This window comes from Coturnix japonica, chromosome 23, assembly GCF_001577835.2.
Source record: "Coturnix japonica isolate 7356 chromosome 23, Coturnix japonica 2.1, whole genome shotgun sequence".
In the NCBI taxonomy this organism is placed as follows: Eukaryota; Metazoa; Chordata; class Aves; order Galliformes; family Phasianidae; genus Coturnix; species Coturnix japonica.
The window spans coordinates 61,665-79,968 of NC_029538.1; the positions used below are offsets into that span (position 1 = coordinate 61,665).

Sequence of the window (18,304 nt, forward strand, 5' to 3'; positions counted from 1 at the left end):
GAAGCATGTGTTACTTGTGTTCTCTATCACCCCAACTTTGGGTAACTGCATGCATGGCTTTCAAACCTAGAGACAACACAGGGAATGTATTGAATGTGTTCAGACCAACAGCATTTTCATGCCTCACCTGTTCTGGATGGAGTTAGCAGCAGCATGCATGGCAGCAGCAGCTGCTTCTTGTGCTTTGCGATTCATGCTCCCTGGTGGGGGGCACATTCCTGTCCCCACCTGAGGAGGCATATTTGCCATGTTAGGTCCATAAGGTCTGTTCCCCATGGCTGCGTGGCTCATCCTCCCAGGAGGAAGCCCACTGTATGGAGGCACACCAGTCTGCCCATGCATCTGGCTCCCTGCTGCCATTGGGTTCATGCTTCCTCCCATCCCAGGACTGGGATAGTTGGCATTGGACAGAGCATTGTAGTTTGGCTGCCTGGGATAACCTCCTGAAGAGATAAAACAGGGGGAAGACAACATTGTTCAACTACTTAGTTCATGAATCACCATACAAATCTTCTATCAGCAAATATTTAAAGATCACTAACGGAGATGAGGGGGTGTCTTAACACCTCTACAAAAAGTCAAAGCACTTGGATAGAAGCCATGAAACATGTGTTTTGACACAGCTAAGATACAACATTGATTCTAAAGCTGACTGATGCTCCCCCAAACCTCAGCCAACCACACTGAGCTAAACGGTCCAAGACAGGATGTAAATAAATTCACTTAACCCTTTCCAAAACACATAGCACACAATTTCCTTCCCCTCTGAAGTTAACTGGCTTTTCTCTAGCACACTGGAGGTGCTGCCTATATCCTTCTAAGAGAGGGGAGATCCTACATTTGCAAGTCCAGCTAGCACTCAAATAACATCTTTCATGAATCTCAGTACAGTACTCAAAGCACAAGCTGAACCACCCCATAGGGAGTGGACTGTTTTGAATCACCCATGGATTAAGAGGACACCACTCAAAACACATTCTCCAAAGACAAGGTGTTGCCACCAACAGAGGCCTTTCCCATTCTCTGTGCTTGGTTCCCCCTTGAGAAGCTTCTCATGCCTCACCTTGAGGTCCGTACTGCCCAGCCTGGGGTCCATAGCTTCCCATGGAGTTCTGCTGGTATGACCCCATTCCGGCATGCATCTGTCCTCCAGAAGACTGACGGGGAGATAAGGCTGAGCCGGGCTGGGGAGAGCTGTACTGGGGCATCTGAGGATTCCTCTGCAAGTAACCTGGTCACCCAGGGAAGGGAGCAGACAGTGAGCAAAGTACCCAGAGGTGCCACTGGACACGTGTCTTAAGCAACAACTGTTCACAGGAACCCCTAACAGAACTGTGCCAGCACCAACTGAGGCATATTTTACAGTCATTGCTAGTAGGGTGCCTGCATTACCCACTGAGATAACAACTCTTTCAGCAATAGCCAAGGGACATTTTACAGTTGCTGCTGGTAGTCCTAGCTACCAAGAACATATCCAATTTCCTGTTTTAAACAAGGAAAAAAAAAAAAAACTTAGCATTACAGGTACTGGCAAATTTTGGGGACTTTTTGTTATTTTCAGAGTGTTTTTTAGTTTGTCTGCTTGTTTATTTTCTCTGGGTGACATCTACATACTTTCGGACTGACATTATACATTTATTTTCTCCTGTTCTCATATGAGGAAATGCCACCCAGTACTGTTATGACCACCCCTTACTTTGAATCTTACAGTCACAGAACTTAAGCAACTAACATTTGTGGAAAAGATCTGGAAAAGCCAAACAACGAGCCTGCATCAAACATTCAGAGACCAAAGGGCCAGTGACAGTTGAATACGATGCCAGAAGCCAAAACACTTGCAGTTATAATGCTGGCACAGCCTTTAGATGCTGTCTCACCACAGAATTCATATTATCAGGACAGGTAATTTTTAGCTACGCATCTAGCTCTACAAACAGATTTGTACCATTAGAACTTCTCTAAGCCAAATCACATACCTCGATCTTGAGCTATGCTTGACTGGCTCATGGAAGGATGCATGATACTGTCTGACTGGCCACTGGGTGGTCGCGGCGGCATCTGATTGCCTGCACCACAAAAAGGAGAATGGTTAATCACAAGAATTGCTCACCACAAAATCAAAGATGCAACAGTGTTAAAAACCAGAACTACAAACAGTTGCACAAGGGCATTTTAGCCACAGTGAAGGAAAAAAAAGAGCAAGATCAACCACACTAACCCAGGAAAATGACACTGCTGGTTTGTCAGCTACCCCACCCACTGGACTGTATTCTGTACATGTTACAGGCATTTCAAAGGAAAAAAAAAAAAAGAAGATGGAAGAGATTGCAAGCTCTCAATAGCCACAAAATACTGACACTGGCCAGTTTCTCCCCACCAACAATTTTAACCAAAGGATCACTAGGTGCCAAGCTGTGTTACCTGGTACTGCAGCAGGTGAAAGTGGACCAGAGCGGGACTGAGCAACACTAGCTGGAGAACCAACAGGGGATGGGGAAGGTCCTCTGATGCCTGGCAGATGAGGAGAGGTATGTGGAGAGAAAGGAGACTGAGCTGGGTTACTCTGCTCTCCTTGACTGCTGGAAATCCCTGATGTGCTTACTCCAGGACTCAGGGCTCCTTCTGTACCCATGGGTAGATCATCTATTGAACCAGACAGGTCCTGCAATACATAAAGAAACAGATCAGCCATCAGCAAATAAAGAGACATGGGACTACTCTCTCATATACCACCCAGAAAGTGAATTTCACCCTTAGGCATACTACAAATTGAAATCAATCAACTTGGCTCATGTCATTGTCAGTAATAAAGGTTGTTGAAGACTGAGGTAACTGCTGAATGTGTTGTATCCTGCTACCTGCCCCTGAATCGAGCAGTTCCCTTGGTACTTTGATGAATGTCTGCTGATGGTCCTAACACCTACTTCTTTTAATTCAATTTAGAGGCAAGAAACTATATCAACAATACACATAAAGCTGCATATGGAGAAGGTACTCAGTGTGACTATGATTTGGAACAGAAACATGGCTCATCCTCTCAACAACAGAAAACTCCTGCCTCATTCATGAACCTCATGTGAGCTGGGAAACTACTCACTTGAGATGAATAAAAATAAATAAATAAATAGATTTTTTCAAAGAAAACCGTAGAACATTCCTCAGGGTTTCCACTTCCCTTTCTTCAAAGATAGCAAAATCTAGCATGTACAGTATTGACATTCAAAGTTTAGGACTTTTTTCTTTTCTCTTTCTTTTTTCCAGAGAATACCCTTCATGTTGCATATATTAAGCATGTAAAAGGAAAGTACCAAAAACCAGCATGGCTTCACCAAGGGCAGATCTTGCCTGACCAATCTGCTGGTGTTCTATGACGGAGTGATGGCATTGGGGGACAGGGGAAGATGACAGCCATCACCCTTCAGGTACTCTGCAAAGCCTTCAGCATGGTCCCTCACCACATCCTTCTCTCAGAATTGGAGAGGTATGGATTTGAAGGATGGACTGTTTGGCAGACTAAGAATTGGTTGGCTGGTTGCAGTCAAAAAGTTGTGATCAATGGCTCTGTGTCAGGGTGGAGGTCAGTCACAAGTGGTGTCCATCAGGGGTTGGTTTTGGGACCAGTGCCTTTCAACGCAATGGCACCGAGTGCAGTCTCATCAAGTCAGCAGACAACACCAAGCTGAGTGGTGCAGTCAATACACTGGAGGGAAGGGAAGCCATCCAGAGAGACCTGGACAGGCTGGAGAAGTGGAGCCATGAAAACCTAATGAGGTTCAACAAGGCCAAGTGCAGGATACTGCACCTGGGCTGGGGCAATCCCAGGTATTTATACAAGCCAGGGGAAGACCTCCTTGAGAGGAGCACTGCAAAGGACTTGAGGGTCCTAGCGGACAAAAAGCTGGACATGAGCAAGCAGTGTGCGCTTGCAGCCCAGAAGGACAACTGTGTTCCAGGCTCCATTAAAAGAGGAGTGGCCAGCAGGGAGAGGGAGGTCACTGTCCCCTCTACTTGACTCTTGTGAGGCCCCATCTGCAGTACTGCGTCCAGGCCCAAGCCCCCCAGTAAAAGGACATGGAGCTCTTGGAACAGGTTCAGAGGAGGAGCCACTAAGATGGTCAGAGGGCTGAAGCACATCTCCTATGAGGGAAAGATTTAGGGAACTGGGTTTGTTTAACTTGGAGAAGAGAAGGCTGTGGGGAGACCTCCTTATGGCCTTCCAGTACTTGAAGAGAAAGTATAAACAGGAGGGGGAACAGCTGTTTGCAAGGGAAGATAGTGACAGGACAAGGGGGAATGGTCTTAAACTGAGACAGGGGAGATTTAGGTTGTATATTAGGAAGAAGTTTTTCACCCAGAAGTTGGTGACACACTGGAACAGGTTGCCCAAGGAGGCTGTGGATGCCCCATCCCTGCAGGCATTCAAGGCCAGGCTGGATGTGGCTGTGGACAGCCTGGGCTGCTGGTTGGCGACCCTGCACATAGCAGGGGGGTTGAAACTAGATGATCACTGTGGTCCTTTCCAACACAGGCCATTCTATAATTCCGTAATTCTATGAAAAACCTAAAAAAGTTGAAATCTTCTATTTCAACAACACTCACTGCAAAGCAACAGTGCCAAAAATCACTTGGTAAGTCTCAAAAATGGAGATATACTTGGGAATACTCCAAACACAACTGCATTGGCTGCTTGATGCTAAGCTGCATTGGCTACTCAGGGTCAACCTGGAGTAAGAGGGCAAGGAATAGTCCACAGCAGAGTAATACAGTCTGTTATGGCACATTTGAACACTGAAAAGTTGCTACTCCAGCAATTAGAGATTCAGAACATCACAGTAGGTTAAGAAATGGCAGACCAAAGCTTACTAGGCCCTTGTCTACCCTTTGCAAGTCTTCCAGAGCAATCAACCCTAGCTCAGAAGTGCTCTGGATTGAGCGCAGAAAGCCATTTTAGATAAGGTTCCTCTCAACACAATTCAGCTGATTAGCACAGAGCCAACCTCACTGAAAAAAAACATGCAGAAAGACTGGGAATCCTGAAAAGTCACTGAGATACCCTGGTCCCGTTTACACTGCCTGGACAATGCCTCGTTTAGCAGCAGTTCCAGGAACTCTCCTAACTCCCTGTGACACGCAAGGACCTCATACGCAAGATACTGCAAGCGTATCAGCCTCCAGAAGCAAGTGCTTTGACCACACCTTAGAAAGCAGAAAACTGGGGTTACAGAAGATAAAATAACCTAAGAAATATCCAACAACCTCATCACACTTGTTGAACAGAGAGCAACACTCAAAACGACAAAGGGGAGCGATGGGGATCAACTGCACCACTTTCAGTTGTCTGCTGTAGTAGGGCAATCTTGTCTGTTTTACAGTAGAACTGGTTAACAGTGTTTCTAGGAAATGCTGGAAAATGCTACATTTGAGCTGGAAATGCCAGTTACTTGATGGGAGAACTCTGTTTGTAGTATGTCCTTGTTCTCCTTCCACCACTACATCAGTCTGGTAGATAACTTCCTGCATGGCAGTCTCAGAGGTACATTTGTTTATTTATGATGTATTACCTCTCTGAAAGCAAACAAACACCACCTACTTTGTTTCTTTTCAATGAAAGTTAGAAGAAAAAAGAAAAAAAAGCAGAAAAAGCCTAAGAATAGTGCCTACTAGATTTTGCACTTTTCACTACCTTCCTAACCTAGCACCAGAGGCACTGCTCGCTTCTGCAGCTATGTTGCTTTTTACCTGGCCAGCTTCAAGAAACTGAGGAAGCTATCTCAAGTGGCACCAGATTCAACATTTTGCATTAACAGGCATCAACCAACACAGCCAAGAGCAGAACATTCTTCTCTTGTCTGCAATCCCTACCTACCACTCAAAGTACTCAGCCTGAACTTCAGTCACTGGTGTAAGGTCACATCTTCATTGTTCCATAGTCAGTGAGAGATCAGAACATACAGAAGCCGATCAGTTCAATCCAGAATTAGTTTCAGCAACCACTGACATTTCCTTCTCTTAAAGGCACTTTCAGGCTAAGTTAGCAAATGTATACAAACACTTTTCATCATCACTGAGATGGAACTGGAGGCCAAAACCTGATACAGCTTTCAAATCCACAGCACTTCAGAGTAGTTAAATCTTCAGACCAGGCAGGCAGAGTACACAGCTACCTAAATGAGAGATTTGCAAGTTCAAAGCACACCACAACGTACACTTGAGTTGGCGTACAAGTACAAAAGAACAGGCACAGGGAGCTATGCAAGGTGAAGTATGGAGCTTTCCTTCCATTATGAGGAGTTGGGCAACACACTCCTCCCAGGGAAGGAGGAGTTTGCCTGCAGGACCAGAGAAGGTGACCGCTCCATGCTATCAGTGATATTCACACATGACCTGATCAGAATTAGAAGATGTACTTTGGCAAAGCCAGGCATGACAATATCTGCAAGGCAGAAAATGAAGCAATGGGAAAAACTGGTGGAATACTAATTTCTAAGCAACCAGATAGCAATCTTCAAAGCTGATGTCTTCAACCTTGCCTGTGCATCAAAGTTTAACCTAAAGACTGCAAATCATATCAAAACATTTTGTTTTAATTAAGTGGGTAACAGGGTTGCTTCAGACATGCAAGTAAAGGCCTCTCTACATTGCTGACATATCATCCCGGACCTTGAATACACAAAAGGCTGGCCTTCCTTCCAGCTGTAAGGATTTAGGTCAGATGCTCAGATCATCAGCTTGCATTAGCTAAAAATGAAATTACATGTAAACTTTTCTTGGATGTTATGACACATATGAATGGAAAGAAAGCGGTATCTTACAAAATATTAACTCATTAAGTGAGCTTCAGCTTTTGAGATGTTTAAATTTTATGAACTGCAAAAATAAAGCCATCTCCCAGCAAAGCAGTGCTCAATCAGCACAGCAGCATCTTCTAAGTTAGCAGTTTTGAGTTTCTCAGAAGTGTGATTCCTGCATGTGGAAGGAGAGAAACAGAGACTGCAATGCTTACATGCAAGTGGCTCAGCAGCAGGAACTGCTTTCCACCTACCAAGTCATTTTCTCAGGATGCCAAACATCAAGGAACTTAGTTGTTTTCTAACTAAACCTAAAGACACCCTCCAGCTCTAACATCCCATTTACTTGAGTAAGTATTATTTTACTTAAGTCTCCCTGCAGACCACAGTCTCTTAGAGCACAGACAGTTAGAGTAAAGAAACCTCAAGAAGGGAAACCCTCATTGAAATAATGGAGACCTGTTGCTGTCACTGGGCTCTGGATCGAGCCAAAAGAGGAGAGGGGCAGCAAGGTTTTCTTTGCCTCCCTAAGAGCATCAGGGCAGGACTTGAAAGATGCAGCACCATGAAGAGGGCTCCTCCTCTCCTCCTGCAAGTGCAGCCAATGGAGCCCAGACAGGAGGTGAAAATCAGCAGCAGTAACTCTGCCAACCTGAAAGAAACGTCAGGGGCTGGAGAATTTCCTCACGTGTTTCCAATGTGGTTTTCATGCATTTTATTGCTCATCTGCCATGCAGATCAAAAACGCTGGCCTGATTCCAACCCTTTCACACACAATCTCACACTCCAAGCTGGCTCCAGCCCCAAAGCCTGAGTTTCTTCACTTGACATACTGCCCAGTGTTATTTTGGGATGTGACCTGGTAGTGGAATCCCACAGGGACTCTGAAACGATAACAGTTCCAGATGCAATTGGCTGCCCATTTCTCCCTGATGCCAGCATGGCTTTGTCAGCACTACTGACAAATAGGGATTCAGCAGCTCACACCTTCTTCACATACCACAACAAAACCATGCCTGAAATCACAGCAACTTGGTACCCAAAGGAGGGGGCAGGAGAGCTCAGCTATCTCAGGGAGAGGGCTGCAAACCTTGGCACAACCAGTTCAAGGGAGCTGCTTAGGTTATGCTGGATACTGTGAGATTTCTTTTACACAAAAGGGGGAACCACCACTGCACTATCTGATACGAGCTCATTTGTTAAACAAACATAAAGATTAAATAGTAAGAAATACTTAGGATCAAAGTAAACAAAACCTCAGGGGAGGCCAGATTCAAGGCTCCCTGGCTCATCCCTCCAAACTGTTAAAGGAGGAAGGACTGACCAGAAAGCAAACTGATATTCCCACTGATGCCTGTGAGCCTCCTACAGCGCTCCCCCACAACCTCCAGTACGCACATATGAAAGCGTGGGGGAAGAGGGAAGGAGTGCAGGCAGACTGACACGACTGCAGGCACTGTCAGATCACTAGATAGCACTCAAGGAAATCACGAGTTGGTGACAAGCATGTGGTGGAGCTTATAAAAATCTGTAAAACCAGTTGCTTCCATGAAGATGCTTACAAGACCAGAGAAAAATGGCTAAACTTATTCCCCAGTTCCTTCTGAAAGAGGAAAAGCTTCTTTGCTTGTGACTAATTGAAATACCCATTTTCTGTTACAATTTTATTCTCTCTGCAGTTTAGCTTCCACTCATGCAACACGTAACAACACTTAAAAATCACAAGCCTGTCCTCTCCTTCCCCTTTACTTCCATACCCAAAATACCTCAAACTTTTCTATCTCAAAAAAGACACAGCTAACTCGCAGGCCAGAATCTCCCTGCTATTTTGGGGGAAACTGACAGATCAGTTCCCCCTTTTAGAGTACAACCAAATTAATTGTGCATCTTATGCCCCACAGAGCACTGCATGTCTAGGAGGCCACGCTGTGCACCGTCAACACCAGACTTAGAGGTCTGCACCACATCACAGAATCACAGAATGACCTGGGTTGGAAGAATCATGAAGTTCCAACCCTCTTGCCTGGCAGGGCCACCAAACTTCCACATTTACTAGATCAAGTTGCCCAGAGCCCCATCCAACCTGGTCTTGAACACCTCCAAGGACAGGGCATCCACAACTTCCCTGGGCAGCCTGTTCCAGGACCTCACCACTCTATTAGTGAAGAACTTCCCCCTACATCCAACCTAAATCTACCCTCTTTCAACTTAAATCCGTTTCCCCTTGTCCTGCTATTATCAGCCCTTTCAAAGAGTTTACTCCCCTCCTGGATATAGGTTCCCTTCAGGTATTGAAAGGCTGCAATGAGGTCACCCTGCAGACTTCTTTTCTCCAGGCTGAACAAGCCCAGCTCCCTCAGCCTGTCCTCATAGGGGAGGTGCTCCAGTCCCCTGATCATCTTCATGGCCCTCCTCTGGACCCTTTCCAACAGCTCCATGTCTTTCTTGTACTGAGGGCTCCACACCTGGGCACAGTACTCCAGATGGGGCCTCACAAAAGCAGAGTAAAGAGGGAGAATCACTTCCCTGTCCCTGCTGGCCACCCCTCTCCTGATGGAGCCCAGGATACCGTTTGCCTTCCGAGCTGCAAGAGCACACTGCTGGCTCACGTTAAGTTTCTCGTCCATCAGGACCCCCAGGTCCTTCTCTGCCGAGCTGCTCTCAAATCCTTCAGGTACACAGGAGAAACAGAGTAGAGACCAAACAATATGCATCTTTAAGCTGCCAGTTTATTCACTATTGATTCGAGCTCATAAATGTGCACAAACTGCATATACACTTTACCCCCTTTTCCAAGCTGCTCAAGACAACTAAGGACTAACTGAATAGATTCAAAATGGAGCAACATGAGCTTACACAATCCTTGACCACACACAGCTTTCCTCCATTGCCAGGCACCTCTCAGTTCTTAACTCTCTGAGCTGCTGAAGGGTTTGCTTTCAGTGTAAAAGACAAAGATGACTTCCACCTGGCATAAGAAATAGAGGATATCCAGAAAGATGAGCAATGCTGTCATGTGAGCTGCACAGCGCACTGCTGCAATTTATGAAAGCTTTTTCAGTTTGGGGCATTGCCTCTTCTATCCCCCTGCAAGCAGGATGAAACCAGCAACAAGAAGGAACACAGAGTTCAAATTCTACACTAAAATTGCCAGCTTTGGCCTCACACCTTTTTCTTAGAAGTTCAAACTCTGACCTGAGCAGTCAGAGGGTTCTCAGGCTCTGCATCAAGGTGCTATGGAAAAAACCTAAGTTTCCAATTACAAAACTGAGTGCACATAAAAACATTCTGGTTCATTACACACTGGTTCCTCATCCAAGGAGGCCTTAAATAAATGAACCGTTAGACTTTCACTACTGCAGGAAAAAATCAACAGCCTGGTAAAACAAGGAACAGGAGGGTAACGCTACCAAGGCTTCAGCCTTTGCTCCATTGAGTCCATATTCCCTTTCCTTACGAGGACTTTAAGCTCCTCTCAGGTGCCACTGCTAACATTAACACACATAAGATGTAGACTAGAACAAGCAAGAGATATTGGTGCAGTTTCCTTGCTCAAAAAAGAAGTTGAGAAGATCCTTCTTCCAGGCTGCCTTTAGACAAACTGGTAGAAGCTGCTGGCTCTAGCTGCACTGCAGGAAAAAGCATTTGCAAAGGAGGCTGTCAGGAGGTGGGGCTCAGCATCACACAAGATATTTTTGCAAAAATAAGCTGCTGTTCTAATCCACCTTAGCACGCCCAGGTGAGTCAGGCCACTTGGCAAAAAGCAGGTCCAAAACCAAAAGGGAAGAAGACAGACGAAGTGCTGCTGGCTTTGTTTCATTCCTGCAATGGGAGACCTGCAGAACAGCTGCACTGCTACCACAGCAGCCATTGATTTTTCAGAGGTCAATACTCTACTCACACTGATCTGCTTGGCAGGAGCTTTAATCACATCTAGTGCTCCTACTCCAGGCCTGCTCTCCTACTCTTTCCCCCTCCAAATAAAATTTCTAAAAAGGGAAGGGGGGGGTATAACAAACTTAATTGTCTAAGAGGCAGCAGCTTCCCTCTGACTGCAGCCGTAAGGATATTCCAAACCCACAGAGTTCTCACACTGGAAGGCAATTTCCAGTCCCTGATGACTCCAATTTAAACTCCAAAGCATTCACAGACATCTCTGCATACAATGCCACCAGTGCCATCATGTCAATCACAGGAGTTTGGATGAGCAAAGGCAGCAGCAGAGGCACGAGTTTGGCTGCTGTATCTGTGGGGAGGCAGTACAAGAGTGGCTCCAGGGGCCACAGCCAACCCCCCAACCCAGTGAGCAGGGCAGAGCCAGAGAAAGCACCTCCATGGGCTGCAGAACCGCCCCACAGACCACTGACCCAGGCAGGACAGGGGAACTGAAGGCAAACTGCAGAAGAAATGAGGAAATTCCGCTCTGAGCAGCAAGTGTGCAAAGGAGGAGGTCAGCACAACCCTGGCAACCTGCACTGTGCCACTCACTGATGCACACTCACTACCACCACACGGCCAGGGGTTGCAAGTGCAGTCTATTCCTAAAGATGGCATCCCCTGGCAGTTCAGCAAATTCTGCTTTCTTTTCCTCAGTCAGACTTGATTTAAAACCACAATAAAACCATTACACAACTCCTCCTCTGATTACCATGCAGGCCTTGCCTGAAATCTCAGTGCCAAGCTTGCACCTATGAGAACAGTGGCGTGAGCCCAATCCAGAAGCACTGCCGCCACCGCAGCAGAGAATCAGGCTCAGCCCCAGGTTCATGCCATGCCCACATCCACACATTACCAGTTTTCTCTACTGCATTTATGGCTGTGTGCATCTCCAAAACAGGTCAATCCTAAATGTCAAAATGACGTCAGCAGGAAAATGAATCCTGTGAACTTCAGGTTCAGGTACAGGAGTGCTCACACAGAGTGCAGCACTGTCAGCACGAGTTAAATGCCTTCACTTATCCCTGCAGCCACTCCTCATAGTGCACAAGGTCAGCTCAGCACGGCCTGTCACTCCCTGCATGGTTTGGGACCTCCAGTGTGGTTCTGTTGCAATGCCAAGGGCAGATGGATGTGACTGCTGCTCCCAGTGGCAGGCTGACTGAGGCTCCCGTGCTTTTTAAAGGGTCACCAATAACACCAACTCAGCATCAAAAATGAAGTGAAAATCTATTTTCCTGCCCTACAAGAAGCATGTTGAAGTGTGTTTGAAAGCAGAGGTTCATCTTGCAAGGTACATGCTGCAGCAGTGATAGTGCAACACATGCTACATTTCCAGGCTGCAGCACCACAGGGAATGCACGTGATTGAGAGCATGGACTATTTTCTAGGATCCAACATCAGAACTGCTCATCCTACAACGATTTCCTGATTTATGCTCCCCCTCATCACTCCAGCTGGGCCACAGCCTGCCTGCACTAGGAACACAGGGTGCTCAAATCCCAAGTTAGCTGTGGCTACCATCCTGCCTTCTATGAGACCACTGCTCTGCAGTTCAGCCTGCAACCGAAATCACTCCTAAGAAATCAAAAGGCTCTGAGCAGGGGAATCTGCACAAGGCGCACAGGCAGGAAGCAGAGCTGAGCTGCTGACGACGAGAATAGAAACAGGAAACAGCCCGGCATTGAGCACAGCGCAATCTGCTGCCAGCACCAGCTCCTGCAAAGCTGAGCCGCCCCAGCAGTGCTGTGGGGCTTCTGTGGGGACCCCTCCCTGAAGGCAGAGCGCTTGGGGTGGCCTGGAGCTGGCCCAGCTGCTGCACACAGCAGGGAGCTCCTCCAGGGTGCCAGACCCAGAGGAGCTGAGAGCAATTGCCAATGGACAAAGAGCGGAACAGACCTCAGAGGAGCTTGCCTGCAGCAGCTGGATGGTGGGGGTACCTCTGTGAGCAGCAGTTGGCACTCTCCACACCTGTAAAGGCTGTGGGCAAAATTAGTTTTTAAAAAAGCAATGCCTTCTTAAGAAAGGACACAAAAATGATTGCCAAAATCATATACACTAAGAAAAGCCCAGGGAAGCCCTGGTCAGGACAAAAGAAGCATTTGAACTCCCCAGATCACCGTAACTTGGGACAGAAACCTTCCTACCAGCAGAAACTGGAACATACCAATCCTACAAACGCTGGTGCTCCAGATCCTGTGCTCCTTGGGGCAAGCCCCAGGTGCCCCGTGTGTCCGCTGATGCCCAGCCACCCTGCAGCTGCCCCACAGACATCACTAATGCCTCTCCTTAGGCAAGGAATATGCTCAGAACATCAAACACAACCCAAACATAAGCAGGAAGTCCCAGAGGGGAAAAGAAGGTGACTGAAGCCACTAAGAGATTGAACTATAAAGGTTTCTTCTCCCCTTCCCCAAAAGAAATAGCCAAAAGGAATGTTTTCCTAAAAATTCCTTGAGCTCTGCCATCCATAGCAGCTCTGAGGTAGTTTCTCTCCGCACATCAGGCTGCTGCCATGATTATTTCCAGGTCAGGGGATGCAGCTGTCATAGTCTGATTTTATCCCACACTTCAGGTACACACAGAGTGAGAGCTGGAATGACCTCCTTGTGAGACCCACAAACCCCTGCTACCCTTCCCAATGCCTCCACATTCAGAAAGAAAACAAACAACAAATATCCTACAACTGTGATACCTCTCCTCTCCCCACAAAATCTAACACTGTCAAATCCACACGACAAAGATCCAAGACCAGAATGCACATGCATGAGTTAAACACAAATCAGGAATTTGTTTGCAGTCAGGTGAATTCCCTCCTCCCATCACCAAGACACATTTCAGTCCTGAAGCCAGTGATGAACAAAGCTGAAATGCAGCTAAATGAGCAACAGTTTCCCAGTGGTAAAAACTACTGAGATAGAAATGATTTCCACTGCACGACATGATGGAAGTAAGACACTCAGGAAAGGAATGGAGATTCTCCCTCAAGCTACACAGTACATCAAACAAACAAACTAAAGACATCCCATGTTCTACTCCACATCTACTTCAGAGACACCAGAAACTTGCACTCAATGGTCCATAAGACAAAGACCAAGAAAACATAACAAACCTGATGTTTGTTCCATAACAAGAAAAAAAATTACTCTGAACAGCCCCAAAAATTCCCGAGATCTTTGCAGCAGAACTGACTTCAATTCAAACCCAAACTGACGTCCTCGCACCCTTTTGGCTTCCCCTATTCCCGTGCTGCCAGAATACCTTCCAAGTCTAAGCAGATGGTAACTAATAGCTGGAAATATTTGACTTCCACTGACTCAGTATCCAAGTTGCAAAGGTAGAGGCTCCAAATAAACTGGATACAACTTGCCAAGAAGAATTCTTTGCTGAAAAGACAAGACTAAGGAATCTCTTGGGAGAATAAGACTTATACTATGGATTACTATTCCTCTATTACACTCAGACACAAGAGACTACACTTTGCTTCTCCCATGCACAATAGGAATCTAAGTTTAGTTGAGTAGCAGTCCTGACAAGAAATTCCCGAGGGAAGCAGCAAATTCTTCAAAGAAATTCTTCATCCTGACTGCTGTAGGAAAAGAGTACCAGTCAGGACACTCTTGCAGATGCACTGCTCTCTAAAAGGCATCACTGATTTCAAGCTAGCAGCAGCCTTCTCCCTCAACACAGCAAGTACAACCTTCAGAAAGAGAATAGCTAACCCAGAAATATTTAGGCTAGGACAGAAATGAAAGACCAGGTATTTTGCTACTTAAAGATGTTCAGGCAAAGCACTAGAGAGACCAGTAGTTTGACTCTTAAGATATTCAAAGGAACATCATCAAGAAGTTTTAGTTAGTGACACAAAACTTATTGGAAGGAAGGGTATCTCGAAGACCCCCGGGCAGGGAGACCAATGTGACATTTCTCATTGTCAGGCAGGTCCTAACAAAGCCAGCAACATCTGACAGCAGTTCAGCAGCTTGACAATGTCACCAAACCAACGTTTCCATCTCTAGGACATCACAAAATGACAACTACGTCAGCCAAAGATACATTCCTGCCTTTGTTGCTTGAAATTTCAGCATTAATACTGGAGTATAGTATTAAATGGGTGACAGCCAAAGAGTGTAAGGTGCTTGTAAAGGTGCTTGGTACCTATATTTAACACCTCACAAATACATACCGAAAAGCAGCAGCCTCTTTTTCCTACTGGAGTTGATCTGTGTTAGTTAAAGGTGATGCATCGTATAATTTGCCCAGACTCCAAGACACCCAGTGAGTGGTTCCCCACAATGCCCACTGAGGCCTGGAAGAGAACTTAACTCCACAAAAAAATTAAAAACCCACAAATTACGATGCTGTACGTTATACAGAATGGCAAAATAGGAGTCTAAGAATCCTCCCAAGTAGGATAAAAGTTTATAAAACAGACAGAATGAGCAATATGTAAGGAAGGTAGAAGAAATTGATAGCACCCTTCCATGTAGCTCCTCTGCTTCTAAGCACCTCCAGGCCAAGTTTCCTGCAAGACATCCATTACTGAAACCAAGAGCTGGTTTCTGTACACCTTAGAGGTCCTCTTTAAGCCATTCCACAACATCACTATCCAATGCATTCTCAGTTCACAGATAGGAGTGCTGGTCCTGACCTACAAGATCCTACCTGGAAGACAAAGAGTTGTGAAACACATGCATACATAAGTATCACTTAAAGTTTTTTGCTTACTGAAAAAGCCCAGAAGCACCTGGGGATTGGGTAAGCTGAACACTGCTTCATTTCTTAAAAGCTCATAATTTTGTGGTAAAGGTATAAAAACACTGTGAGTGTAAAGTCTGTTTAATACAGAAAATAAACGTGATAGATGGCAGATGCTAAAAGCTGAAGCAACTTTTGAGCCCTGGATTTCTCTTCAGAAAATCTGAGTCTCTGTTTAGAGATTCATTAGCATTACAAACTTTTAAACTGGGTTAAGTTCCCTCACAGCAGAGATCATATCTTTTCTTAAACTACTTGGGAAAAAGGAAAGCCTGAAAGGAGCCAAACACATTGTACCACGGGGTATAAAACTCCTACTAGGTGCTGAGGAGCCACTTCTGCTAAGCACAGCAGCTAATTCCTATAATATGAGTCAGAAAGTGCTGATTGGTAGGATTCATGAAGGCTCTATCAACAATGCTACTAAACAGGACTTCCCACTGTTCAGAGCTAGAGCAATTTCTTCAATTACTTCAGTGGCTTCACTTTTCCTACAGTCTTTGCCAGAAGATGGCTCACATGGAAGAACTTGTGGAGAGGCAGAATGGAAAGGAACATGTTATTTAAAATGATTTTCCCCAGGCCTTAGAACAAATTAAACCTTTGTAATTAAGGTCCAAAAGTATGAAAATAAATAAATAAAGGAAAAACAACCCGAAGCTACTCCTTTGCATTTTGGGTGACAATTTGTCTATACACACAGCTCAGCTTCCTTAGACCAATCCAGCAGCAGCTTGGAAAACAGACTTATCCAGTGGCTAAACAAATTTGAAAAAAAAAAACCCAAACCTCACTCACTTCCTACTGGTTAGAAGTGAAAGTAACCAGCAAAATCAGAATTCAGCATCTCAATACTGTTCTTCCAAGTCAGAGGCACAGAGCAACTTGTGCAAACTAATCTACACGTCTGACCCTCCTCCATTTCTTTCATGAAGACTGAAGTCAAAGTTAAACTCTTCTGGCCCAAATCTGCTAGAAAACTAAGCACTCATCTTATACCCAGCTGTACACTGTGCATACAGCGAGCAGATTTACATGGAGAATTACATTTTCTTTTGCATTGCCAGGGAAAGATCTGATCTTCCTCACTTCAGGTACTAATAAACTTGTCTTTTTTAATCAACTATTTGGTTGACCTTAGATCAGCAGCATGAGGTTCCAGTGACAGAATGGGAACAGTTCCAGAGCCAACAAACAACCCACACAACAGCGGGCTAAAGAAACAACAGAATAAAATAAAACAAGACACCTTTTTCTGAAGGTCAGAGCCTACTCTAACAGCAATCAGGTACTTCAGACACTATGAACAGAAACCACAAGAAATCTTTTGGCTAGAACATGCAGACCAGAGTACTTAGGGGTAAACTTTACTCTCAGATCCATTACTTTTGTAAATTACATTTAATCTCCAGTGGGAAGCCAGAAGCTAATGACTTAGTAAAAAGCACAGGCAGTCTCCATCATTCCCATTTCCACGTGGGATATCACCACTGCTAATTTATCCTGCTGTGCTTCTGATTGCTCTCGCCCCATTCACTTCTAGAACAGCTCACCACTCACCGGCAGGCTAGAAGGTCTGGACTGAAGATTCAAGTTCATATCCTCTTGCCCTTTACTGGAAGCCATTGAGGGAGCAGATGATGTCTGGGAGCCAAACGATTCTTGAGATAACTCCTGAAAAATTTAAAAAAAAAAACACCCCCCAAAAAATCACAAATGGGAATAAAATAAAGACTCGGCTGGAGTCACTCCAGTGTATTTTCACATCGTGGAAGAATTATGCACCCTCAGTGACATTTGCTTAAATCAGGAAATAGGACAGAGAAGAGCTGAAGCCAGCATGCCTCCTGCCCCAGACTGCTATCATGAGTGCTGGGTGTAGAACTCCAAATCACAACAAAATAGTAGTTCTTTGCCTTTTTCTTATTACTGATAGATCCCAATGACCGGAGACTGTCCTGGGAGATGGCCCACTCAGCTTCTTGATTTTCTAACATCTCACAACAGCTCTAAGTACCTCCTTGCACAAATGCTGCAAGTCAATTAAACCTCCCTACTTTTATAAAGCTATGTTTGATACTCAGCAAACACTGCAGTAAGTTCTCACTAGCTTTTCATGACTACTGGAATACTACTAAATATTGCTGAAAACAAACACAGAAAAAAAGTATCTGGCTCTTGATTTTATATTTGATTCCACACGCTTCGTGTTTTACCTCTCCTCCTTAAAGCAAGGCTTTACATTTAAGAGCAAACTCCCCCGACTATACGTCACTCTGAAAATTGTCTTTACTGGTTCCATCTCCACTTGTGCTGCCTTCTGTAAATGTCTATGAAAAAACTCCACTCAAGCAGCAATGAACCCACAGAGCACTCCCATGCTTGTTTCCTCTGTTTGATCAATACGCCTCCTGAAGCCTTGGGATGAGATATAAAAGCACCAGGAAATAGGGTTGTTGTTTTTTTTTTTGAAGACTCAGAAGTGCTCTGCTATTGTGCTAAATTAAGTGACTCTGGAGACCACCTGGAGATCTTCCACAGACCACAGTGTGAAAACCACACCAGTACGAAATCTTTTAGACCAGTACTGCTGATGAACAGCATTTACTTGCAACCGGTCTTTAGAACTGCAGCATTACTGCAGCTCGGACTGTTACCAATGTAACATCTCTGTAAGAGATGCAGATCTACACACAACAGAGAAGCAGCACATCTATTATTGCAATCGTTCCAACCTGCTTGTCAATGTGTAGTTAGTACTACTGACTTAAACCCACCAAGAATACCATTTGCCCAAGTTTCTTAAAAATGGCTCAGAGAAG

General features: G+C 45.2%; 1 protein-coding gene across 1 annotated transcript in view; it reads right to left on the reverse strand.

Annotated features, from left to right (window-relative positions):
• Window positions 1–18,304, reverse strand: part of ARID1A (AT-rich interaction domain 1A) — a 58,445-nt gene that overhangs the window by 15,015 nt on the left and 25,126 nt on the right. The window contains exons 4-8 of the mRNA XM_015883186.1: window positions 17,043–17,156; window positions 2,422–2,662; window positions 1,977–2,066; window positions 1,064–1,231; window positions 128–443 (exon numbers count right to left, since the gene is read on the reverse strand). Of these exons, the coding sequence (XP_015738672.1) occupies window positions 128–443; window positions 1,064–1,231; window positions 1,977–2,066; window positions 2,422–2,662; window positions 17,043–17,156 (929 nt within the window). The remainder of the gene's footprint in view (window positions 1–127; window positions 444–1,063; window positions 1,232–1,976; window positions 2,067–2,421; window positions 2,663–17,042; window positions 17,157–18,304) is intronic.